The 27,257-nt window shown below is 51.1% G+C and overlaps 1 protein-coding gene across 1 annotated transcript in view; it reads right to left on the bottom strand.

Moving 5' to 3' along the window:
* Positions 1–27,257, bottom strand: part of CSMD2 (CUB and Sushi multiple domains 2) — a 350,279-nt gene that overhangs the window by 143,032 nt on the left and 179,990 nt on the right. Inside the window, 6 exon segments of the mRNA XM_048326964.1 lie at positions 3,104–3,286; positions 10,855–10,967; positions 14,453–14,556; positions 20,170–20,291; positions 24,176–24,300; positions 25,339–25,426. Of these exon segments, the coding sequence (XP_048182921.1) occupies positions 3,104–3,286; positions 10,855–10,967; positions 14,453–14,556; positions 20,170–20,291; positions 24,176–24,300; positions 25,339–25,426 (735 nt within the window).

The following is a 27,257-nucleotide window of genomic DNA, read 5'->3' as shown; positions in this document are numbered from 1 at the left end:
AGCACCCCAAAGGCCAGGGACACCCTGCTGAGGTGGGGGAGCAGGAATCCCACACCTGAGAGGGTTGGCACAGTCCCCAGTGTCCCCCTGGGCGGCTCAGGGACACAGTGACAACACAGAGGAGGAGGAGGAGGAGGAAGATCTGGGATCACAGAGCCAGGCAGGAATTCGGGGCCCTTGGCATCAGCAGAGGGGTTACAGGGATGGTTTGTGCTCTTTGCCACAGAAACCCCAGGGAATGAGCTCTTCCCAAGAAATGTGCCTGCTCCCCAACTCCTGCTCCCAGATCCCAGCTCCCCAATCCCTGCTCCCAAGCTCCAGCTCCCCAAATCCCACCTCCCCAACTCCAGCTCCCCAAATCCCACCTCCCCAACTCCTGCTCCCAATCCCTGTTCCCCAATCCCTGTTCCCCAACTCCTGTTCCCAGATCCCACCTCCCCAACTCCTGCTCCCCAAATCGCTGCTCCCAAACTCCTGCTCCCCAATCCCTGTCCCCCAACCCGTTCCCCTATCCCTGCTCCCAAATCCCAGCTCCCCAAATCCCAGCTCCCAAACCCCTGTTCCCAAACCCCTGCTCCCCAAACCCCTGCTCCCCAAATCCCAGCTCCCAAACCCCTGTTCCCAAACCCCTGCTCCCAAACCCCTGCCCCCAAACCCCTGCTCCCCAAACCCCTGCTCCCCAAATCCCAGCTCCCAAACCCCTGTTCCCAAACCCCTGCTCCCAAACCCCTGCCCCCAAACCCCTGCTCCCCAAACCCCTGCTCCCCAAATCCCAGCTCCCAAACCCCTGTTCCCAAACCCCTGCTCCCAAACCCCTGCTCCCAAACCCCTGCTCCCCAAACCCCTGCTCCCCAAACCCCTGTTCCCAAACCCCTGCTCCCAAATCCCAGCTCCCCAATCCCTGTTCCCAAACCCCTGCTCCCCAAATCCCAGCTCCCAAACCCCTGCTCCCCAAACCCCTGCCCCCAAACCCCTGCTCCCCAAACCCCTGCTCCCCAAATCCCAGCTCCCAAACCCCTGTTCCCAAACCCCTGCTCCCAAACCCCTGCTCCCCAAACCCCTGTTCCCAAACCCCTGCTCCCAAATCCCAGCTCCCCAATCCCTGTTCCCAAACTCCTGCTCCCCAATCCCTGTCCCCCAATCCCTGTTCCCCAATCCCTGTTCCCCAGCTCCTGTTCCCAGATCCCACCTCCCCAACTCCTGCTCCCCAAATCACTGCTCCCAAACTCCTGCTCCCCAATCCCTGTCCCCCAACCCGTTCCCCTATCCCTGCTCCCAAATCCCAGCTCCACAATTCCTGCTCCCAAACCCCTGCTCCCCAAATGCCAGCTCCACAACCCCTGTTCCCAAACCCCTGCTCCCCAAATGCCAGCTCCACAACCCCTGTTCCCAAACCCCTGCTCCCCAATCCCTGTCCCCCAATCCCTGTTCCCCAATCCCTGCTCCCCAGCCTCAGCTCCACAGCCCCTGTTCCCAAACTCCTGTTCCCCAGCCCCTGCTCCATCTCCAGCTGTCCCACCCCCATGGCCAAGCACGGGACTGTTCCCACAATCCCAACCAGCAGCACCCAAACCAGGCTCCCTCCTTTCCCCACCTCACATTTAACGGGCTCCAAACATTTCCCACCCGGATTTCAGACACATTTTGTCCTGTGACCTCTCCTGCTCCAGTTCCCGTTCACAATGAAGTCAGGAGTGAAGGTCTAGAGGGGGCTGTGAGGTACTTTTCCCACTGCTTTGTTGATCCATAAATATCCCAAGAGCCACAGAGAACAGATCACACCGGAATAATTTTAACTGAAAGATTCCTGCCATGCTTTGCATGGATGGGGCTTGATTTGATCAAAATCTACCTACAAAAAACAATCCTATTTTACCAAAAACTCTCCTTTTTCTACTACTATGGCCCAGTTTCTTCATCCTGGACACCACAGTTTTACTCTCACTCCAAACTCTCAGCACGAGCCTCAACCACAGCACCAAGTTGCTCAAAGCCACCCAAAATTCCGGGAAATTCAAAGAAAAAACCAGCACAGAACCAGCCTAACACTTCCCAGATAATCAGGAAAAACTCCCATTCCCTCAGCAGCACCTCCAGCTGGTTTGCTTCCAGAGGAAAAAACCGAACAGGAAGGGAGGGATGGCAGCTGGAAAAGGCAGGACTCACTGAGGAATTGCTTCCTTTCCCCAGGCATTTCTCAGAGCTTAAATCAGTGTTTGGAAAGAAAGGCACTGACTTCAAATTATTTCCCCCCTTCTCCATGATCCCCAATTCTCTCCCAGCTCCTCCAGACTCTGCAGGATCCAGTTTTTCCCTTCCCAGCTCCATCCTCTCCGTGGATCAGCTCCTGCCACATCATGTTTCTGCTGGAATCTAACCCAGTTTGTCACCTGCCCAGCGAATCAACACTTCTAAAAATGACATTTCTGCTTTCTCCCTCTCCATTCCGCCCTCCCTCAACTGGATTTTCCTCTCCTGGCTTTTTTAGGCTCAGTCTCACTCCCCTGCACCACAGACCCTGCTCCGAGGCCCAGATTTCAACACAGCCAACAAAGAAGAGAGGAAATAAAAAGAAGAGTGAGGTTATCACCAACTGAGGAAACCTGAGCTCCTGCTGGGAGTTTGGGCAGTGTCCAAACTCAGCGTTGTCCCTGCAGGAAGGTCCTGTCAGGGCAATAAAGCAAATTGCCCAGCACATCTCCAAAGGACACCGATAGCACTAAAACCCCACGGGGACTGTGCAGTAACTCCCATTTACACCCCAAAAGATGACCCTGAGCCACCACGGAGAGCAGAACATCCCACCTCTGCTGAGAACTCAGGCAGCAAACGCAAAACTGAGGCCCAGCAGCAGCAGGGAGCCTGGAGAGTGTCAGATCATGAGGGAAAAAAATAGAAATCCAGGTTTCAATCATGGATTTGGCCATGTCCTGTCTGTGCCACGGCCACCAAGGATGGATTTTCCCTCAGGGCAGAGCAGGGAGAGCCAAAACCTCTCCCCGAGCTGGCTGAAGGTGCCGCTGGGCGGGTGCCACCGGTGCCACCACCACGGGGCCCCCTCAGAGGACACAGGGCGCTGCTCTGGAGCTGCTGGCTGACTTACAAACACACACAGGTTTCTGAGCAGACCACTGGCTGCTCTTTTGGCAGGTTATGCTTTTGTGGCCCTTCAGCTCGAAGGCGGGCTGGCACTCGAAGTGCAGAGTGTCCCCGTGGCGGAAGGTGGAGCCTTCTCTGCGGCCGTAGGCCGGGATGCCGGGATCGCCGCAGCTGCCCTGGTCGATCTCTGCAAGAGAGAACACAGGATTTGGGTGTGGGGAAGGGGGCTGGGAGAAAGAACATGAAATTTGGGTGTGGCAATGGGGGCTGGGAGAAAGAACATGGAATTTGGGTGTGGGGAAGGGGGCTGGGAGAAAGAACATGGAATTTGGGTGTGGGGAAGGGGGCTGGGAGAAGGACATGGAATTTGGGTGTGGGGAAGGGGGCTGGGAGAAAGAACATGGAATTTGGGTGTGGCAATGGGGGCTGGGAGAAAGAACATGGAATTTGGGTGTGGGGAAGGGGCTGGGAGAAAGAACATGGAATTTGGCTGAAGAAAAGGGGGCTGGGAGAAAGAACATGGAATTTCGGTGAGGGGAAGGGGGATGAGGCCCAGCTGGTGCAGCCCCCACCAGATTGTGGCACCCCAACCTGAACTGTCTCCTAAAAACCCATCCTGACTGCTCCCCCAGCCTCAAATCAAGGGCTTTAGGATGAGGAAAGGCAGACTTGGATTAAATATCAGAAAAGAATTGTTCTCTGTGAAGGTGGGGAGGGGCTGGAAAGGAATTCCCACAGAAGCTGGGGCTGCCCCTGGATCCCTGGAAGTGTCCAAGGCCAGGCTGGACGGGGCTTGGAGCACCCTGGAATAGTGGAATTGTCCCTGCCCATGAACTGGATGATCTTTAAGGTCCTTTCCACCCTAAACCATTCCAGGGTTCTGTGACAATCCCAGCTGAAATGAAAAAATAAAATACAGGGAACAAATGAAAAACACAGGGATCCAAAGCAGCTCCCGTTCTGCATCTGCTCCAGGAACTTCTGAATTCCAGGGACCACATCTGGCTGAGCAAGACCCACCCTCAGCCCCCTGGCACCGGGACACAGAGGGAATTTGCTGCATTGTCCCCTTTCCTTCCCTCCCCACCCCATTCCCATTCCTGCCTTGTCCCGACACGGAGCTAATCCCTCTCTCCGTGTGCATTTCGACTCCAAATAAACCCCAGACACAATTTCCTGTTATCTCCTGCTCCCTCCAATTCCCTGCCCTGGATCACTATTAGCTCCAAAACTTCATTCCTTCATCCCTCCTTAGTGTTCCCACATTATTTCTCTGCTCCACGCTCCTCTCTGCTCCCACACCCTCTGGTTTTTATCCCCATCATCTCTGTCAGTCTCGCTGTCTTTTCTCCCCGCTTCCAATTTCTTGCACCAAATTGGAAATCTCTTTTATGACACTTCCTTTACAGAGGAAAATCGTGGCAGCCGGGATTTGCATGACTCCCTCTAATGTCCCAATTTGGCTGGAATAACAACGAGCACCCTCATTATTATTCTGGCTCCAGGCAACTCCAGATCCAGGTGTATTTTGAGCAGAAGTCACACGGCACGGAGCTTCTGCTGCATCTTGAGCTGAAAACTCACTGGCAGCTAATGAAGCATCCCCAAAATAATTTAACATAAATTAATATTAAACTTCTCGTGAGATAGGCTGTGGTTTTTGCCTCTCAGTGAAAGCACTTTGCCAGGGTTTACGGATCTTCCTGCAGAGTCTCCAAATCCAACTGTTCAGGAGCTGCACTTGCATATCAGGGATGGAAAATAAGAGTATTTTGGGTGTTGAAGCTGCACTGAACTGTGCATTCCTCCCCCCAAAACTGCACAAGGCCAACAGCGCCTATCAGGAAATGAAAATGCAGCTTTAAAACTCAAGGAATAGCAAGGAGCTGGGATGGGAAGGAGCGGATTTGGAACATTTATCAGAGCCAGGGGGCTGTGAGCACTCCCTGCTGCCACTCAGCTGCCCTGAAACACCCATGGCTGTTATTCCTTCCCTTCCTACACCCTGGAGCCTGGAAATCCAGCGTTAGCCAGGGCCAGTGATGGCTCTGTGAGCTGCAGGGGCTGTCCCCAGTGTCCCCAGTGTCCCCAGTGCTGCTGTCACTGGGGCAGCAGCGCAGTGTGCTCAGGGAAGGAGCTGTTGGATGTCCTGGGATCCCTCTGGTTGCTGGAATTTGGTGAGGATTCTCCATCCCTGGGAGTGTCCCAGGCCAGGCTGGAGCACCCTGGGACAGTGGGAAGTGTCCCTGCCCACGGACTGGGATGGGCTTTAAGGTCCTGTCTGATCCAAACCATTCCATGACTCTGTGACGCCAACACACCTCGCTCCAGCCATCCCTCAGAGCATGGAGCAGGTGTGGATTCACCTCCCAGCCCATCCTGTACCCAGAGAGAAGGAGAATCAGCCCTTCCCAGGCTGCTCCTGCACACCCAGGGACTCTTCCAGTGCCAACAACAAAACCCCTCCATGCACTGACACAGAAAATTCCCATCGTGGCAGCCCCAAAACTCCTCCACACACGGACACAAACAATTCCTGCCCGACCCCAGCGTGGCAGCCCTGTCCTCCTGAAGCCCACGGGAGCTTCCCCAGAAAGGTCAGAGAGGCCAAAACCCCCCAGCCAGTCCCAAATGCTTCCCTCAGCTCGGGCTGGTGGCTCTGGAGGGATGAAAGCTGCAGGAATTCCACACCAGCTATGGCAGAAGCCGAAGTTCCAGAGCCATAATTCCAAAGGGAACTGAGAATGTGCAGGATCTCCCTGGCTCCTGTAAAACCAGGATGTGCTGAGGGCGTCAGGAGCTCGGAAAAAACGCAGCCAAGTGAGGGAAATCAGAGCATTCTGACCCTTTGCTGAGGGAGAATAAAGACAACACCAAGAGGTCTCCTCCCTCCTCACCCTTTCCTGTCCCTCTGCACGACCCCAGCTCAAATCAGGGGGTTAAAAACGGGAGAGAAATGAGGAATGAGAGCTCCCAGTTCCCACCCTGCCCTTGTTAACAGCAGGCAACCACAGCTCGCAGGTTTCATCACCTCACAGAGGTCGGGAAACGGAATTTATGCAGAAATTCCATTTTCTGTCCCGAGAAAAATCCCCCAGGTTCCTGCATTTCCCTGCGTAGGGAGTAAAATCCATGAAATAATTTAGCAGGGCAGAAGTTCCACCAAGAAAAAAGAAAAAAAAAAAAAAAAAGGAGCAATTCAAAAAATATCAAAATGTGTTACTTCAGTACGACTGAAACATTCCTCCTGATGGAAGTTTAAAGCAAAATCACTTCCACATTCCAATAATAAAAGTCAAAACTAAACAAGAACATCCAAACCAAGTGTTTTGACATTATCGAAAGGAAACAAGTTGACACGAATCTTTCACAGCTCCTCCATCAAATATTATTCATACAGGGGGAATTTTGACACAACTCCCTTTTCTGAGGGAAAACGTGGCAGCAGGAATTCTGCACAGCTCTTTGTGCTCTTTGCTGTGGTTGCTGTGGGGGAAATTGGGGCCTGGAGAGCAAAGCCTCCCTCACACGCCCTGCAGGCTCCCCCAAATCCAGGCTGTGCCTCTCCTGTGCTTCCACTGGAATTTCTGCTCCTGCCTGGCTCGGTTCTGGGGGGAAATGAGGATTTTGGGAGCTGCCAGCAAGCAGAACTCTGGTTTGTGGAAGGGATAGCCATAGGGTGAAGCATTTGTGAAACCTGAGGAAACCCCACAAGTGTCACCCCCAGTCAGGAAAGTATTTTACCTCACACACGGGATTCTGTGTTTTAATTAATGTGGCTGAATTAATTAAAGCTAATGCTGTCAGGCAGGAATCTGGAGGAATCAGGACCAGGGAGTTTCTGTTGCCTTGTAGTTTTTGATTCCAAGAATGAATCAAAAAGGGATCAGCTCGTTCCAACCCAAAGGATCCTCTGGTTCTGACCCCACTGAAGGGGTGGAACAAGATGGGTTTTAAGGTCCCTTCCAAGCCAAACCAGTCTGGGATTCCCTGAATGAGGAAAAAATGGATCTAAAGAGGGAACACAACAAGGAGGGGATGAAAAAAAAGAAAAAAGCCCTTCCTGCTTCTCCCTCCCAGGTGAAGCCACCAGAGCAGAGCAAGTGCAGCAGCTGGGCCTGGCTCTGGCAGGATCAGCACCACCCCAAACCCTGCCTAAGCTTTGGGCAAGGCTTAAACGCCAGAACACGGCCCTGGCAGAGCTCAGCTCAGCTCAGCATGAGCTCAAAGCCGTTCTGTGGCTCAGCAGCACTTCAGAGCTCGGGGTTTGTGTGAAGCTCAGCACACGGAATGGGAAAGCAGAGCAGGAGGGACGGGAACCCTCAGCCTCCTGAGAGAGCCCCATCAGCAACAACACGGGGGGAGGTGATGCAGAACCCCAAAAATTAAACCCAGGGCTGGATTTCCACCTGAATAAAGGGAAAAAGAGCTGCAGGAAGCCTGTCCCAGCAAAGCCCAGCTCGATTAAAAGCACCAAAAGCAGCAGAGGAAATCTCCAGCTCCGGCCCTGCAGAGCTCCCGAGCCTCTTCAGCACCGTGGGGCTGAATTGCAGCTGGGAGCTGAGCTCTCCACAGCCAAAGCCTTGCTCAGCACTCCCCTGACAATGAAGAGCCTTTAATCATCCCCTGCCTGCAGCAGGGGGGCTTGGGGCACACACCTGAGTCAGCTCCAACCTGATTCCAGCAGAAATCCAAATTAAATCAGTGTGGGAGTGCCCATAAATCTGGTTTTAATTTGGAACTCTCGCTTTCTAGTAAAATAATACAACATGAAATTAAAATCTGGCTTTGTTCTGTTGGTTTATTATTATTTTCATGTTTTAATGTTCTTACCACGGGAATTTATAAATTTACAAATTAATTTACTTTTATGCTATTGCTGGGAATAAACTCAGGTTCATCAGCAGAAGGAATAAGGGGTTTGGGTTTTTTTTGGGAAACTTCAGTCCACTGATGGGGAAAATCCCTCAGAAGGAGATTATTGGAGTCTGAATCTTCTTTAATCAATCCTAAATTTCTCAGGAACTTCTGAAAAACGTGACCTGAAGGAATCTTTTATTCCAGCTGTTACAAGGGGCTGGGAATTCTACAAGAATACCCTGATGGATGTGGAAGGCATCAGCTCCAGGGGAAGGTGTTTTCCCAACAAATCATCCAGGATTAAAGGGAAAGAGGGAGAAGAGAAGCTCCAGGACCCTGGAAGGCTTGGAGCCCTCTCCCAAAAGTTGCAGCAGTGGGGAGGAAGGAAAGGATTCTCCAGCAAAGTGGAGCTTAACCCCAATTCCTTCTGCCAAGCACTGGAAATCCCAAACCATTGTTCATTAGGATGAAAAAACGTCTGTTCATGAGGATAAAAGTTGGGATCGGAGATTTAGGAGTGATTTTGGGGAACATCAACGAGCCAGACCCTCGGCCTGGCAGAGCTGAAGTGACAATCAATGATTTACACACACTGGGTGTTTGCTCCAAACTCATCCCTTCTTTGTGTGAACACTTGGAAAATCCCAAATCCAGACTCTTGGTGCTCTCCATGCCCTCCCTGGTGCAGATATTATTTTTTACCCTCACAGGAAGCAGAAGGACCTGGCTGGGCTCCCCAAATCCCAGCATTAAAAATCCAATGGCGCATCCCCCTCCTCAGCAAGGCCTTCCAGCAGCTCCTGGGAGCAGCACCCATCAATCTATTGCCTGGTGGAGGTGGCAGCCTCTGGGATTGCATTCCCCTCATTCCAACTCCCCATTTTGGGATGGATGGATGTCCAACACACTCCACCCTCCCGTCAGGCAGATTTTCAGTCCTGACTCTCCACAGCTCCATCAGCTCCGATTTTCCTCTCACAATTAGGCCATAAAACTGATATTGGAACTTGTCAGGAGTCGCCCAGAACTCCAGAATGCATTTGGGAATTGGCAATTCCCTCTCCCTTGGATGCCTCTCGCTCTGCAGCTCCAAGCATTTGCAAAAATTCCGGGATTTTTGTGGCCAGAGCTGAGGGAGGGCGGCCCAGCCCCCAGCATGGGCTGGGTTTGCTTGTCCATGCACGAATCTGTTCAGCAGGGTCACCAAAGTGCTGGAAAAACTGCAATGATACCCAGGAAATGAGGAAAGATTTCATGGAATTACAGGAGTTGTTGTTCGAGCGGCTGAGGGAGCTGGGAAAGGGGCTCAGCCTGGAGAAAAGGAGGATCAGGAGGGAATTTTTCACTCTCTGCCTGACAGGAGGGGGCAGCCAGATGGGATTTGGGATCTGTTCCCAGGGAACAGGGACAGGAGGAGAGGGAATGGCCGCAGGCTGGGCCAGGGGAGTTTGGGTTGGATTTTAGGGAATATTTCTGCATGGAAAGCGTGGTCAGGCCTTGGAAGGGGAAATTTGGAGTCCTCATCCCTGGAGGTGTCCAAAGAATCCCTGGATGTGGCACTCAGTGCCCTGGGCTGGGGACAAGGTGGGGACTGGGAACAGCTTGGATTCAGTGACCCTGGGGGGCTTTTCCAGCCTCAGTGCTCCTGGGATTCTGCTGTGCACGAAGTGGAGGAGCAGATCTGCCCCTGGAAGCTCCAGTTCCACAGGATTCCAAGGCCTGAGTGACAACGGGGGATTGGGGGGCTCACAGGGAGCAGGAGCAGTTCCCTTGTTAGGATATTCCTGTAAAATATCCCAGTATTCCTGAAATCCTGGGAAAAGCCCAGTATCCCAGCAATCCTGTAAATAGCTCAGTATCCCAGAAGTCCTGTAAAATATCCCAGCATCCCTGAAATCCTACAAATACCTCAGCATCCCTGAAATCCTGCAAACATCCCAGCATTCCTGCAATCCTGTAAGTACCCCAGCAGTCCTGAAATCCTGCAAACACCCCAGTATCCCTGCAATCCTGTACAAATCCAGCATTCCTGCAATCCTGTAAATAACTCAACATCCCTGAAACCCTGTGGACTATCCCAGCATCCCTGAAATCCTGTAAAATATCCCAGACTCCGTGCAAACACCTCAACATCTTGGAATCCTGTAAAAAGCCCAGCATCAGGACCTGTTCCCCCCCAGGCTCCCTGCCCATGCTGTATTTGCTCCAGCTGGGTCTTCCAGGAGCTCAGGTCCCTCAGGCTCCTGGGATTTGCTCCCGGAGCTCCCTCAGCAGCAGCAGCAGCCCCAGGGCCAGGCCCTGGCACCCCCTGGAGCAGGGACAGCCACGGGAAACCCTTCAAAAACGACCGAGGGCTGATGTGCATCTGGGGCCTGGAGGATCCAGAGCTGAATGTTCCTGCTGGGCACTTCCAGCAGCTCCCAGGGACACTTCTCCCCTCACATTTTCCCTGTTTTTGCCAACACCTGTGACAACAGCAAACACAGCAGCTTAGGCCAGACTGGAGCACTCGCATCTTGCTGCATTCCGTGAGTTTCTTTGAAAAAAACCCCAGGATGAACTTTTATTTTATTCAAAACACTCCAGCCTAGTCCCAGTTTAAAGCATTTGACACCAGTGCTCTGCTGGAACCATCGATTCCCCCGTCCCCTCCCTTCCCACAGGCAGTCAGCTGAGATTCCCAACTCTTTTCCAAGAAAACACGAAAAGGCAATGGGACAGTCCCCACCCAGCCAGCCTGGATGGGAAAGGAACCAGCAAAGCTCCTCTCAAGGAGAAAAAAACCTCCAGAGCTTCGATTTCTTTAGAGAAGCTCCTTCTTCTCCCGAATCACTGCACTCAGCTCGTCCCTGATCCTTTGGAAACGTGGGAATTGGGAAGAGGAGCCTGGATTACCTTCATAGGTGGCTTTGAAGCCCAGCAGGTTGCTGACACTGTCGGTCTGGAACAGGAGCCACATCTGGTGCTGGGTGCTGACGATGAGGTCGGGGACAGTGGTGCCCGTCAGGCTGCAAAAAACATCAACAGCAGCAGATCAACAGCCTTGAAGTGTCCTCAGACTCACCCACCCTCAAATAAAGGCCTCTGCAGGAGCAGAAAAATGCCAAACTAATTAAGAGTCATCCCAAAACAAAGAAAATTTACTGGAAAGTTCCTGGGGAAAGATTCCACTGTCCAAAAAACTGGGGGATTTTCAAGTCTGATGAAAATCCTCTCATGCCCTGCACTCTGCCCCCACAGTGAATCTTCTCCCACCACCCTTGCTGCAATCATTACAACTCACTGCCATTATTGCAAGAGATCATCCAGCAGCAAAAGGAATCGTTTCCCTGCTGGCTGAGGCAAAACATCAGCAAACAAATTAAGTCCCAGAATCCTCCCAACTGCCCTCGCAGCAGTTTCCAGTGCTACAAAAAATTGCTTCCCACCCATTCCCTGCTGCATTTCCGCCCTGAGAGAAGCTTCTGCAAGGATCTAAAAAACATAAAAGCACCTGGCAGACAAGGCACAAGCCCCAAATCTGCTGAACACCCTCTGAGCCCTTCAGAAGTGCCACTAATCCCGGCAGGATCAGCGCTCTGCCTTCCCCTCAGGATCCTCCCAGGAGGGCTGAGGAGATTTAGGGAGATGTCACTGATCCCTCCCTGTTAATGAGGCTCATTCAGCCTCTGGGATTAATCACCTCGGTGTGGTTCAACACAGCTTTAGAGCTTTATCCCCACCCACACGAGCATCTTTTCCACAGGCAGATGCCCACGTGGAGCTCAGCTCCCTCCCTTCCCTGCACTCCTGGAAAGGGAACAGCGTGGGCAGGACGATTATTCCAGGAGCAGGGCTGTTGTGTTGCCTGTGTTTAATGTTGTGATTATCCTGTTCCAGCTGAGGTATTATCTGCGAGAAATTTAGAAATTAAGTGCAAGTGGAGAGGGACAAGAGGGTTTTTTCTCTTTTCTGTGGTGTTTAAATACACCCAAATTCATCCCCGTGTTCAGCTCTGCGTTGTGCCTGGCCCCAGGTGCAACAGCAGCACTTGAAAGGCTCCAACGTTAGAGGGACGTGGAATTGCTGGAGCAAGTCCAGAGCAGGGATGTGGAGTTGATAAAGGGACTGGATCCAGGCTGGGAGAGCTGGGAATGTTCAGCTGGAAATGCCAGCACCTGCCAGGATTGCAGGAGAGCTGGAGAGGGACTCTGCATCAGGAACTGGCGTGCCAGGACAAGGGGGAATGGCTTCAAGCTGGACAAGGGGAGAACTGGCTGGGATATTGGGAAGAAATTCCTCTCTGGGAGGGTGGGGAGGCCCTGGCACAGGGTGCCCAGAGCAGCTGGGGCTGCCCCTGGATCCCTGGCAGTGCCCAAGGCCAGGCTGGACAGGGCTGGGAGCAGCCTGGGACAGTGGAAGGTGTCCCTGCCATGGCAGGGATGGAACAGGATGAGCTTGAAGATCCTTTAAGGTCCTTCTGCCCCAGCCCATTCCAGGATTGTGTGACAGCTCCAAGGGCTGTGTCACCTGCTGGCTGCAGGTGACATTAACTCCACTCCCTGCCCAGTGCCAGCTCCTTCCCAGGACAGGTATCCCAGGGAAATGGGAGCATCCAGAGACCTCTCCTCCCCATCCCTGAGATTTCACAGGCCCCGGGGACAGGGACACCTGCAGCAGCCACTGCTCAAGCTCTCCTGGAATCCAGAGTGTGTTTTTCCCTGGAATCAGAACCATCTCTCCCAATCTCAGCAAAGCTCTCTCAGCTCTGCCCCCGCCTTTGCTCTGTGATTTCTGCTCTGACCTGCAGCAGGAGTTTTATTGATCCCAGGGTGCTGAGAATGAAGCAGTGATCTTGTTTTAGTGCCTGTTTTGCATCCCAGAGATGTTCAGGAGCATCATTGTTGATTCTCAAGTTATTTATTTAAGCAGCAGCCAGGCAGGAATGAGGAACATTCCAAGAGGAAAAACCTCCAGGAAAAGCTGCTTCAAAGCTCTCCACATCCTCTGCCACCCCACTTTTAACGAGCTGGGTGATTGATTTGGGTGCTTGTTACTTCAGGAAATCAAATCCTCTCTGCAAATCAGGCAGCTCAGCCTAACAATCTGCTCTGCTCCCATTTTCCAGCGGTGGGAATGAGCCTGGAAACAAATGGTCCTTCCCAGCTCCGTTTGGGATGGAATCTGCTGCTGTGCAACTCCACTCACTCCACAAGTGCATTCCTTGATTGGAAAGGCAGCAGGACTGAGCTCCTCAACAGCCAAGAAGTGAAGAGCAGGAAGAAAATTGGAATTGACAGGAGTTTCTGCATTTTGATTCCTCCAAAGTAACCACACTTTGCATCCAGATGTTATTCCTGATCTGGGAATCCAGCTGACAGTGGGCAGCAAACTCTGGGAAAAGTGATCCCTGGACTTTCAAGCACATTAATCACCACTGTGGTTTTCACAGCTCTCTCCCATTTCACTGCCTTCCAACTTATCCTCCCAGATTATAATCAAATAAATGTTCCTGCTGGGATTAGCACCAGCAGTTTACTGGGAAGCTTCTGGGAAAAGATTCCAGGCACTGCACCTTGCTCAGTCACAGACATTCCAAATCTGCATCAGCAAAGTGCTGAGGAGATAACAGAGAGTGGGAAAAAGCCACGGAATGATTAAAATCCAATCAAAGGAAAATCTTTGTGAGTTTTAGGCAAACCAAAAGGGAAGGAATGGGAAATGATGGCAGGAATTTCTTCCAGGGATCTGCAGGTTTTGACCAAGCAGCTGTGAAGTGTCCTGGGACACTTTAATTACACTTGTGCAATAATCAGCCTTCACATTTCTGTGTGTTCCAGGCTGGGGTTCCTGACCAAGGCCCACCCCTGTCCATGTGCTGGGAAGGAACAAAACCTCAGGAAACAGAGGTTTGGGAAAGACAAGGAAGTGCTGATATGGGAAAATGGAGTGGGAAGCTACTTCACGTGGAAAAACAAGAGAAGAGGAAGAATAAAAAAATACAACAAATTTCTCCATCAGTTGCCAGAGCACAACAGCTTTGCTGGAGTGGTTCTGGAGAGGCCTGGAGGGAAAGCAGGACCATCTGTGAGTTCCCTGTGCTGAAGAACCCCCCAGAGAACATCAGATTTGCAAGCAGAGGATGCAAAAATCCCAAATCCCAGCCTGGAAGCAGCCTCGTTTCCCCAAATGCACCCTGGGTGTGAAATGCTGGGATGTCACTCCAAGATCTTGGATTTACACTCAAACTGATGGCAGCAGGAGACAGAGATCCAAACAGCTCCTGGTGTGTGCCTGTGTTGCTTTTCCTTCTGCATCCCAGCTTTTCTCAGCTCCCCGGAGAGCCTCAGCCTCTCCCTGAGGGGGAGGGAAGCACAGAGGGCAGAACTTTCTGTCCCAGAAATGCCAAGCAGCCCAAAAACCACCGCAGAGGGACAGCAGGGGCAGATCCCAGCCCCGCAGCCGCACGTGGCCAGGCTTCCCCCAGGAGGATTTCCCGGGAATTGTTACTCACACATAAAGCACGGATTTCTGGTCTCCGACCTGGCCTCCGTCCCCCACTGTCAGGGTGTCGTAGCCTCTCTCCAGCTCGAACTCCTCGAAGCTGAGTTTGATCACCTGCCAAAGACACGGCACAATTAACACAATTAGCACAATTAACACCAACCCCTGCCCTGCTCGTGGATCCCTTGCTCTGTCCAGGAGCAGCTTCCAAGGGCATCAAAATCTCCAGGACATCCCCCAAAGTGCCCAGCTTGGATTTTGCCCGGTGATATGAATCACCTCTGCCTTATCTCTCCTTGCCCTGCTGACTTCGCTGATAACAATATCCGTGTGCTGGGATTCCAACGTGCCTTTTCCCACCCCTTCCCTCCCCAAAGCTGGAATTCTGGAGGTGGATTTGGATGTGCACACAGGCATGAAGTAAATGCAGAGTCTTTTGCTTTGTGGCTCAGGAAATTCTCCTGGTTCAGGGTCAGAGCAGGAGATAATTCACGGATTTATGTGAATTGCCTCCAGCTGTCTGCAAACACCATCCCCAGCATCATCACATCCTTGTTCCCTGGTTTTTCTCTCCTTCTCCACCCAGACTTTGGCCCCCACAGGATTTCTGCAGCCTCTCTGCATCATTCAGGAGCAGAATTCCCATGGAAGTTTGTGCTCCAAGGCTCTCAGCTGCTTTGGGAATCTCTGCTTTTCAAATGTGATTTAGGGGCAGAGTCCTTAACCCAGCCCGGGACAGGCTGAACAACCAGAAAAGGAAGAGATTAATTAAATTAAACAAGTGCTTCACACCCCCCATCAGCAGAAATCAGCAGAGTTTTTGTTTCTTGGACTCTTTACCTGACCAGCAAAAAAAAAAAGGCACAGAAACACTCAGATGCACGAGACCTTCATAAATACATTAAATTTCCTGACTATTAACAGATTCAATCACCAAATGTGGGTTGATCCCCATTTCAGCTGCTTCACACAACACAAAAGTCATCAGAAGTCATGAAGGAGAAGGAACCAGGTGAGTGCTGAGGACCTCAGAGCCTCGGTGTCCCTCTCCACCTCAGTTTGGGGCAAGGAACCGAAGCCCAGGGAACCCAAAATCTTCCTCTGGTCACTTCTTGCCTTTGTAAGCAGCACCTCCTGCAAAACTTGAGCACGTGTGGATTCCCAGGGGGATAAAAACCCCAAAGTTCAACCCAAAAGTAAAAAAAAAAAGGTGTTTATACAGCTCAGGCTGAGCTGTCCTGTGTTTTCTCTTCTACAGATGAACACAACATTTTTCAAGGCACAGAAAAACAAATTTAGAGATTTTAGCCATTCTGAAAAGGGTTTTTTTCCCCAAAGGCCCAGGATGGTGAAACAGGGTGATCCTTTAGATGACTCTGGCCCTGTTAATTTGTGTCTAGTACCCAAGTATTAACCTGTGCAGGCTGTCACCAAAGCATGAAACGCTGGAATAATGTAATTAATCCAGAGAACAGCGAGCTGCAGAGCTGCACACACCATTAGTTCAAGCAGCCACTCAAGGAAGCTGCATCCTGAGCAGTCTGACCCTAATTAAACAACTAATTACATCCCAGCACACTCGTGGCTCAAGAGTTGGGTGCTGAATATTGTGTTTATTTCCCCATTTTCCTGGGTTGTTTTTGTTTTTGCTCTGAAAGCTGGGAATAATTTACTGATTCATTCAACAGCCAGAGAGGCACCAGCACCCTCAAACTTGGAGCTGCTGAAGTGACAGGGAGCAATGAGCAAAGCCAGGGAAACGGGATGGGACTCGTGATTCCAAAGCTTTGTGCCACCAAAGTGATTGGAAGTGCAGTGACATCCCGAGGAGGAAAATCCACAAGAATTCCCTCCAGGAGAACAGCAGCTCGTGCAGTTCTGTCCTAAAGCACGTTCCTCATCTCCCCGCTCTCCAAGCTCCAGAATTTCCTCCTCCATTTGGAATAAATCATCCCCTAGAGGGGCCCTTCCTCCATCAGTGAGCTTGGGAAGGGCTTTTTTTGGCTCCAGGTGAGAATAACCCCAGGAGAAACCTCAACCAGCAACATCCATTCTGTCAAGAAAGGGCCAGAAATAGCTTTTATGCAAATTCCCCCAATTACCATATGCATTTCTCAGTTCCCCAGTGATTTATTTTTCCCATTGTGGTTGGAATTAATTCCCAGGGCACCAGGGACCAGCTAAAAAAAAATCAGAATATCCCCCAAATAGGTTTGATGTCCCTCCCTCTGCACAGGAAATAATCCCAACTTGTCAGTGAGGAGCCCTCGGCCCTGTGGATGCAGAATTCCCAGCAAACTTGGAGGGGATTATGGGGCTCAGTGGATCTCTGGGTTCTTTGCCAAAGACAGAGCAGAGGACTTGCAAATGAGTCCTAAATTCAGCTCCCTGCCTTCCCCACTGCTCCTATTAAAAGCTCCACGGAGCAGGACCTGATCCAAAGACCACTGGAGTCAATAAAAAGATTACAGCGACTTCAGCAGCTCCAGCTCAGGCACAAAATGCTCCTTATTCCCAAGTATTTCATTGGCATTGGAAGTAATTCATCCCCAGTCCTTCCCTGGAAAGGATGGGAAACGCTGGGATCATCCCTGAGGGACGTGCAGGGAGAGCTGTGGCCTTCCCAGAGGAGTTGCTGCTCTTCTCCCAACCCTCCCTGCTCCAGGAGAGCTTTTCCCCACCTGTAAATCAAACTTCCAGCATGAAACACCTAAAACCAAGAAACCCTTTGTAAACCGGCATTATTAATTAAATTAATGAGGTATTTATCATTTCAAAGGAAAAGGAATGGAATCTCTTCACACAAAGGCTGCTGATTTGCTCCAGATTTCAGTGCATGATGAGCAGCCCATGGAGCAGCACCTGCACTTCCTTGTGCTGTGGAATCTCTGATCCAAGCTGGGAAGTCTTGGAATGAATGGATTTGACCAATTTCAGTCCTCTTTATGATTTAGGAAAGGGTCAGGACTTGCAGGGAGAGCTGTGCCCTTCCCAAGGAGTTGGTGCTTTTCTTCCCTGCTTCAGGAGAGCTTTTCCCTCCCTGTAAATGACACTGAAACCCAAAAAACCCTTTACAAACTGACACTATTAATTAAATTAATTAAACCATTTATCATTTCAAAGGAAAAGGAATGGAAGGAAGGCTGCTGATTTCACCAATCCAGATTTCAGTGTATGATGGGCAGGCCCATGGAGCAGCACCTGCACTTCCTTGTGCTGTGGAATCTCTGATCCAAGCTGGGAAGTCTTGGAATGAATGGATTTGACCAATTCCAATCCCCTTTATGATTTAGGGAAGGGTAAGGACTTGTAGATTCTGTGTTTGTTATGACTCAGGCTTCAAAGCTGAGGGAGAAACCAAGCAGGGGAAGAGGAGAAACTTCCTCCAAGGAGAAGTTCCCGTGGAAAAATCACAGAGTTCTGCCCAGGAAGGTCAAAGGAGAAGCTTTTCCCATCACACTGCTGATGGAAAAGCAGGAAAACTTTGGGCACAAGACTGGCACGAAAGCAAAGGAACAGAGAGCTGAAGGCTAGACCTGAATATTCACCACAAAAGGGTCAGTGGAACACTGGGCCGGTGTATTTTCCTCGTGATTTCCATCTCCTCCTTCATAATTTGTAGCAGGAAACCCAAATGGAAGTGGTATCCTATGAAACACCCAGGAAATGTCTGCACCCAGCTCTCCAAGTGCTGTTTTATCCACACAAAAACTGGATGTTGGTGATTTTTGGAGACAAAGAGGTTCAAAAATAACGTAAAAGGATAAAACACCCCCCACAGCCCGAGCTGTGCTGAATTCCAGCCCCTGGATACCCAGGGAACACTCCAGTGTCCTGCCCTTCCCTGATGAATCCTGGGGCTTATCAACCACTAAACCCCTCCCAATAAAGCAGCACTGGAAGATCTCCTGGTTCCACACTCCATCTCCCAAAATCCGGGTCACTTCCAGGCTCCCGTGCAGCCAAAGCATGGATAATGACAGCCCTGAGCCACACCCTGCCTGGGAATGGGAATGGAGGGATGTTCCTCAGGAAATCGGGATCTGTGCTGGCTGAAGGCTCGGCCTGAGCTCAGCAGGGAGGGAGAACCCCACAGGCCCTTCCTCCATCCTGCCCCTGCTCTGGAGGGAAGGGAAAGGGTCCCATCAGAGCTGCCAGCACTTCCTAACAATTCCCAGCTACAAGCAGGAGATCCTGTGAGTCCGTGAGATTCCCTGCTTGCATCAGGGGCCTGCAGGAATGTCCAGAGGCAAGGGATCATCCCTGGGAGAGTAAATGGGAGCTCGGAGGCTCGGCAGGCTCAGGATTCCTCCAGAACGAACGGAATGATGTTTGCAGGGATCCAGACGCTCAAAGGAACAAAGCCTATCACCTTCTGTCACCTCAGAAAGGGCCCTTTGAGCTACACAGCAGAGTAATTTCTGTTCTTCTGTGCCAGAGCTGCAGGAGAGACAAGGGCTGAGACTGGAAAAAGCTGTGAGGCACCGAACACTGCCCTCAACTCAATTCCCATTGCCAGGGGAAATGGACAGGGATTGATCTTTCCCAGGCCAGGGCAGCCACAACTCCTTCTCTCCCCACACACTGGAGTCACACCTGGTACAGACTTTCAATCCTTTAGGTATTTAAGGTGTATATATATATATATAAAAAGTATTTCAATTTCTAACAGTGCATAAATGTGAATAAATTTGTACCAGTGCATAAATAGCACGAATAGACCCAAACCTCCCTCCTCTGACCCTGGGGGCTGAAATCCTGCTGGGCAAGGGCCAGCCACAGTCAAAAAACTGGGAATAATCAGCATTCCTGGCACAGCCTCCCTGCCCCAAGGAGCCCTGCCCCAAGAGCTGCTTTGCTGGGCTGCTCGAGCACCTCCCCACCCTCCACACGAGATACCAAAGGGGCTTCGATTACAAATAATTACCCTCACTTTTAATTACAGCCCTTAACAAAGTGAGTGCTCAGCAGGGAGGGAAGGGCAGGGATTTAGAGACAGGTGGGAAACACAGAGAAGAGTCTGTTGGGGGAGAGAAGCAGAGCCTGAGGGGATGAACAAGGCTTTAATGTGAGGGTGGGGAGGGGCTGGGAAAGGTTTCCTGGAGAAGCTGTGGCTGCTCCATCCTTGGAAGTGTCCAAGGCCAGACTGGACAGGGCTTGGAGCAGCCTGGCATGGTGGAAGGTGTTTGGATGTGTCTGGAGGTGTCTGGAGGTGCTTGGATGTCTTTGGATGTGCTTGGATGTGTCTGGCTGTGCTCACACGCTCCCCCACCACAGCCCAGCATCCAAACCCCTTCCAACTTCTGTTCCATAAAACACCAGGACAAAGAACCCCCTTTGCTCATCTCCTCCTTCCACGGCTCTGGGGAATCAACAATTCTCCTCAACAACGGCTCTGAACTGAAAGGGAGCGGGTTTGGATGGGATATTGGGGTGAAATTCCTCCTTGTGAGGCTGGGGAGGGCTGGGATGGAATTCCCAGAGCAGCTGTGGCTGCCCCTGGATCCCTGGCACTGTCCCAGGCCTGGCTGAAGCAGCCTGGCCTAGTGGAAGACATCCTTACCCACAGCACAAGATGAGCTTCGAGCTCCCTCCCAACCCAAACCCGCCTGGAATCCCACGAAACACGAGCCTGGAATTCCACGGAACACCACAAACTCGTCCTCCCTGGATCTGCAGAGCTTCCCACCACCAGCCTGGGCACAAAGGGCTGTTCTGAGGACCCACCTTGGCGGGGTTGAGGGCGGTGATGACCCACACGCAGTAGGCGTTGTTGTCGTACTGCACGGGGTAGTTGGGGGACGTGATGACGCCGCTGGGCCCGCGCAGGTACGTGTCACACATCCTGGCTGGGGACACAAACGGGGCACACTCAGCACCGGGGGACCCCCTTGCAGCGGGGAGGGAGAAGGGGTGAGCTCAGTATGGAAGTGGGAGAAGGCAAAAATGAAAACAATCGTTGTTTGCGCGGCCTAAACGGCTCCTTTTTTGCATCCGCGGCACAAAAATGACGGATTTCTCCGTGAGGAGTGGGGCCATCAAACAGTGATCCCATCAGTGATCCCATCAAACCCTGATCCCATCAAACAGTGATCCCATCAGTGATCCCATCAAACAGTGATCCCATCAGTGATCCCATCAGTGATCCCATCAAACCCTGATCCCATCAAACCCTGATCCCATCAGTGATCCCATCAGTGATCCCATCAAACCCTGATCCCATCAGTGATCCCATCAAACCCTGTTCCCATCAAACCCTGATCCCATCAAACCCTGATCCCATCAAACCCTGATCCCATCAGTGATCCCATCAAACACTGATCCCATCAAACCCTGATCCCATCAGTGATCCCATCAGTGATCCCATCAAACCCTGATCCCATCAGTGATCCCATCAAACCCTGTTCCCATCAAACCCTGATCCCATCAAACCCTGATCCCATCAAACCCTGATCCCATCAGTGATCCCATCAAACCCTGATCCCATCAAACCCTGATCCCATCAGTGATCCCATCAAACACTGATCCCATCAAACCCTGATCCCATCAAACCCTGATCCCATCAGTGATCCCATCAAACACTGATCCCATCAAACCCTGATCCCATCAGTGATCCCATCAGTGATCCCATCAAACCCTGATCCCATCAGTGATCCCATCAAACCCTGTTCCCATCAAACACTGATCCCATCAAACCCTGATCCCATCAAACCCTGATCCCATCAGTGATCCCATCAAACCCTGATCCCATCAAACCCTGATCCCATCAGTGATCCCATCAAACACTGATCCCATCAAACCCTGATCCCATCAAACCGTGATCCCATCAGTGATCCCATCAGTGATCCCATCAAACCCTGATCCCATCAAACACTGATCCCATCAAACCCTGATCCCATCAAACCCTGATCCCATCAGTGATCCCATCAAACCCTGATCCCATCAAACCCTGTTCCCACCAAAACCCTGATCCCATCAGTGATCCCATCAAACACTGATCCCATCAGTGATCCCATCAAACCCTGATCCCATCAAACCCTGATCCCATCAGTGATCCCATCAAACCCTGATCCCATCAGTGATCCCATCAAACCCTGATCCCATCAAACCCTGATCCCATCAGTGATCCCATCAAACACTGATCCCATCAAACCTTGATCCCATCAAACCCTGATCCCATCAGTGATCCCATCAGTGATCCCATCAAACCCTGATCCCATCAAACACTGATCCCATCAAACCCTGATCCCATCAAACCCTGATCCCATCAGTGATCCCATCAAACCCTGATCCCATCAAACCCTGATCCCATCAGTGATCCCATCAGTGATCCCATCAAACACTGATCCCATCAAACCCTGATCCCATCAGTGATCCCATCAAACCCTGATCCCATCAAACCCTGATCCCATCAGTGATCCCATCAAACACTGATCCCATCAAACCCTGATCCCATCAAACCCTGATCCCATCAGTGATCCCATCAAACCCTGATCCCATCAAACCCTGATCCCATCAGTGTTCCCATCAAACCCTGATCCCATCAAACCCTGCTCCCATCTCCCCTCAGACCAACAACCAACCCCCCTGTACTGCTCACGCTGATTTATTTCCTTCCCTCACTCCTTTTTTCCTCACAAAAATCTTTCCCCATCCAGGACAGAGGGAGACCAGGAATGACACAATTCCTTCCTGATGTCCCCAAAAAGCCCCATTCCCTTTCCTCCTGCACATCAAACCCCCAAAATGCTGCATGGAGAGGATTTATTAGGTCATTATTAAGAATTTATCAGCTGGTTTCCTTCTGTGGGCTCAGAACCAAGGTGGCAACTCAGCTCTGCATCTTCAAAACATCTCAGGTAAAGGAAAAGTGGGAAAAAGTGCTTAAGCAGGGAAAATTTTGCCTGTGGAATGCCTTTGATGTAATATTTAGCTGAAATATTCCACAAAAGAAGTGTGGGGAAAAACATCCTGGTTCTGGAAATGTTCTCTGCTGCTGTGGTGGAGCCCTGAAATTAATTTATTTTTGAAATTTAGTAATTTATTTAAATTTATAATTTAATTTAGGAGATGGATTTGCACATACATGTGGAATCTGCAAGGGTTTTTGGTTTTTTTCCTGTAAAACACGGAAAAATCATCTCCTGGCTGCACAGGGAACCTTGGGAATGGCTGGGAAGCAGCTCAGGAAGGAGCTGAGGTCACTTATCCAGGATCCTAAACCACTCCTGCCTCATACTAGAGCTCCCACAGTGTAAAAAAGAGGGTAAATCCCATTTTTCCCATTTTTCAAGTGGGACTAAGTGACTCTGCCAGGATCCAGAGGGAATCTGCTGTAGATGGGGAAGCTGCAGAACTTTCCCCCAAAGTTTGCTCAATGGGATTAAGGAATTATCACAGCCCAAGAGGTCAAAATCTGAGACTGACTCTGGAATTTGAGAGAAACCCAATGAAAAAATGGAACAAACTGGGGGGGGGGAAAAATGTGGCAGAAAGCTGGAATAAATTGAACTTTTTAAAAAGAAGAAAAAACCCAAAAACATGGGAGTCAGCAGCTAAAAAAATTAAGTTGGTTCACAGAAACAGAATAATGCAGGCAAATCCTTTCTTATCTCTTGCAGGAGGACACCATAAATTGCCTTTATAGTGTCACATATTTATGCCAAATATCCTCTTACACTGATTCAATTTATTCCAGGCTTGTTTCAAGAATTAGATGGGATTCCAAGGCCCTGAAAAAATCTGCAGATGAAATTAAAGAAAGAAAGAACTGGGGGAAAAAAAAAACCCCTATTTATGACTTTAAGAGCTTTAAAGGGATTCAATTAAAAATATTACAAGTTGTTCTTTATTAGCATTACAAATATCACAATGTGACATTTCAGAGAGGGAATGAAAACAAAATGGCCAAGGGCAAAATGGGCATTAATGTTTATTCCATGGAAAAAAACCCTCCATTCCCTGATGGCTCATGGCACAGGATGAGGCTCCCGGGGGAGCATAGCCCAGAATTCCCACATTTCCAGTTAAAAATCTCTCTCCATCTCAGCTTTTCCAGGTTTTAGTCCAGTTTCCTCTTACAGGATAAGGAGGAGAGGGGAGAAAATACTTGGAATAGGGAGAGGGATCTTGCTCCATTTTACATCCCTGCACAAAAGGAATGTTCAGGAGAGAGGGAAGGGGGGGGATTTAGGGACAGCTGGGAAATTCGTGGAGGAGTCTGTGGGGGGAGAAGGGGGTGCAGAAACAGGGACTGAGGGGCTGAACAAGGCTTTAAAGTGAGGGTGGGGAGGCCCTGGAAAAGGTTTCCCAGAGAAATCGTGGATGCCCCATCCCTGGAAGTGTCCAAGGCCAGCCTGGGATTGTGGAAGGAACAAGATTTTCCTTAAGGTCCCTCCCAACCCAAACCACTCTGGAATTCTCTGACCTTGCCAAGGGGTGACCTGAGGGAGGGATGGGTGAGAAAAGGGACATGAAGGAGCTGGGAATTCCCACAAATCCCAAAATCCAGCCAAGCTGAGCCCCCTCAGGCTGCCCCATCCCTGGGAGTGTCCCAGGCCAAGCTGGAGCAACCTGGGATAGTGGAAGGAACAGGATGGTCCTTAAGGTCCCTCCCAACCCAAACCACTCTGGAATTCTGTGACCTGAGGGCAGGATGGGTGATGGAAAACGGATGTGAAGGAGCTGGGAGTTGCCACAAATCCCAAAATTCAGCCAGGCTGAGCCCCCTCACCTCTGCAGACGGGCCGGTGGTCGCTCCAGGCCACGATGATGTCGCTGACTCTCTTGCAGGTGATGCTCTTGGAGCCCTGCAGGTCGTAGCCCTCGTTGCAGGAGAACTGGATGCTGGAGCCCAGCCTGGAGAGGGGACAGAGGGGACATCAGCCTTGTCCTGCCTCGTGCATCCCAGGATTTGGGGCCAGAGCCGTGCCCTGGCCCCGCAGGCAGCAGTGGGAAGGGAGGAGGGACTGGCTCTGCCTCCCCCTCTGCCTCCCCCTGTGTCCAAATCCCAGTTTTTAGTGACATTCCAGGAGGAATTTCATCCACAGCCCCAGCAGAGGACACGCTCAGCATTCTCATAAAGTGAAAAAAAATCTCCTTTATCAGCTGAGAGTTCTGCTCTTTATTCTGTGGTCTGGATTCAGAGCCTTTGCTGCTGCAGCTGCTTTGTTCACTGAGGCAACACAATCCAGTTTGCAGCGGCTGGGAATTCATCCCGTGGCATTTAGGGACTGTCGGGAATTCCCTTCCCTCCGCCCTCCCCCCTTTGCTGGATTTGAGGGGAATTTGACAGACTGGGGTTCAACTGAGGGACACTTTCCATGAGCAAAAGAGCCCTGGCCAGCAAAATGAGATGAAATATCGATTCCCCACAGCCACCAGCAGGCTGGGGCATCCCAGCACTGTGCAAGGGAAAACTGGGAACTGGAAAGGGATAACAGCACTGTCTGAAACTCCATAAACCCCAATTATCTGGCCCCACATGGACTCAGTGCCAAGGAACCTCAGTCCCCTCAAATACTCTGAGGGCAGGGCCGTGCTGGGGCTTGAGCTAATTTGAAAAGCGATTTTTTATTTTGCTGTTTCAGTTTTCCTGCATTTAAGCAGGGCAGGGATGAGAGCAGACAGGGATTCTACAGCCTGGATTGGGAAAGGATGAAATGGGAAAGGATAAAATGGATTGGGAAAGGATAAAAATACTCCGAGAGATCTTTAGAGACCCTCAGTGGGGCAGCACACACGTGAAGGGTTTTCCACACGCGTTCCTTAAATCTGGGCAGGATTTTGGGAGGGGCAGAGGGTGACTGCAGACAGAGCCCCCCACGCCAGGAGCACACCCAGGGACAGCCAGGAGCTCTGCAGCATGCACAGAACACGCACGGAAAAGGTTCTTACCTAAAATCGTTGCCTATCCTTTTGCCTCTCTCGGGAATCCCAGGGTCTGGACACAAATTATGTCCCTGGGACACACCAACCTGAGTTACTACAAAGCAAAAAACAGCACATACAGAGACAGAATAGCAAAGGAAACATTCTTTCAGCAGCTGTCTTGGTGGATGTGGCGAGAAAAATGGCAACTGGTAGCTCGAAAACCTCGATGTGTTCCTTTTTGCTCCGGAAAAACAACGGCTTTGGAAAGAAATATCCCGCTCAGTTTATGCACCCGAGTGTTTTCTAGGAAATGCCAGCTAGGGACACAGCTTTCCCTCCGTTCCGCTACAGAAATACCTCTGGAAAGAGTTGGTTTTTTGGTTTTGTATTTCATTCTGCTGAAGGACACCAATTACAGAGCCCATTTCCTGTGATTAAAACGCCACCTGCACCTCTCCAAGGTGACCTCGTACCCCTCCAAGCCCAGCCCAGTGTGCCAGGCAAAGAAAACAACTCCATGAAAAGGCAGGTGGGTGATCCCAGGGGGAAAAACCAAGCACAGAACGAGAGGGAGAAAGGAGAGGGGAATGTGAGTCGAGGGTTTTAAAGTGAAGTCATTTAGTTGGAACATGGAAAATTTTATGGAGCAACCTCGATGCCAACAAACATGAAATCCATGGAGCGGTGACCAGCGCTGGACAAACCTCCCAGCTCCATCCTCAGCCTCCCCATTTCCAGCCCTCTCCAACCTGCCCAAGGCGCAAAGGAGCGTTCAGGGTGGGGAAACCTGGGGGGGTTCCACAGCCCTGGCACAATCCTGCTTTCCAATCGGAATTCCAGCACGGTAATATGGGACAAAGGGGTGATTTTGCCACGGGAATTCAGTTTTCTCTGCACCCAAAACACCACCACTGTGTTTCTCGGCCGTGACGCTGAAGCACTGAGACAACCCCATTCCCGCTCCACCTCTGCCTGCTGCCGGATTGCAGGGAAAAAAATCCCAGCACTCATTCCAAACACTGTGCCCCCAAGGCCACTGCCAGGAGGAGGGTGGCACCGAGGTGACACCAGCTCCTGGGGAAGCACAGCCCAAAATTCCCACGTTTCCAGTTAAAAATCTCTCTCCATCTCAGCTTTTCCAGGTTTTATTCCAGTCTTTCCTCTTACAGGATAAGGAAGAGAGGGGAGAAAATACTCGGAATAGGGAGAGGGATGATCTTGCTCCATTTTACATCCCTGTACAAAAGGAATGTTCAGGTGTGCAGGAGGGAGCACGGAAGCGCTGGCGTGGGAAGGGCAGGCACGGGGAGAATCCACCCACACTGGACACACATAAAGCCAAGACCATGCAATATTTGGGAATTATCCACTGGGGAATCCCCAGTGCATCCCCAACTGCAGCTGGGAGATGGGCGTGTTCCCACAAGGAGGGAAGGATTGATGGTTCCCAACTTTTGCCCATCCCAAAAATATCCCAGCTTCTCCTCAGCATTAACCCCTCTCTGATGCCCTTTAAGCCCTTTTTAGGAATTCCCTTTCTAAGGCCCTTTTTTTCCTCCCTTCCCGCCGTGCTGGAGCAGGGATGAGGCTGGGACTGTCCCCACACATGGCTCTGTTTTCCCACATGATGCTTTGGTGCTCTGAGCTCTCCTCCGTGTGTGAGGGCCCAGAGATGACAGAGACATGGATTCATGGAAAACAGCCTCCCAGGGGATTGTATTCCCACTTTTCCATGCCCCTAACCCCTCGTTAAGCTCACTCAGGTGGGGAGGCAGCAGCACCCAAGCAGCACCCGGCATCCCTCGATTTTTTGTAGCTCCAAAGCTTTGCTGCCACCTCTCACAGGCCCAGAGAATTCCAAATGCATCCCCGAGTGTGAAGGAAGGGAGCCCATGGAGGCAAATCCCAGCTTCTGACAGGAAAAGCTTGGCTGAACGAAGTCC

The sequence above is a fragment of the Corvus hawaiiensis genome, chromosome 23 (assembly GCF_020740725.1).
Source record: "Corvus hawaiiensis isolate bCorHaw1 chromosome 23, bCorHaw1.pri.cur, whole genome shotgun sequence".
NCBI lineage: Eukaryota > Metazoa > Chordata > Aves > Passeriformes > Corvidae > Corvus > Corvus hawaiiensis.
Note: the sequence above shows the minus strand (reverse complement) of the source record. Positions and strands in the feature narration are given on the sequence as shown.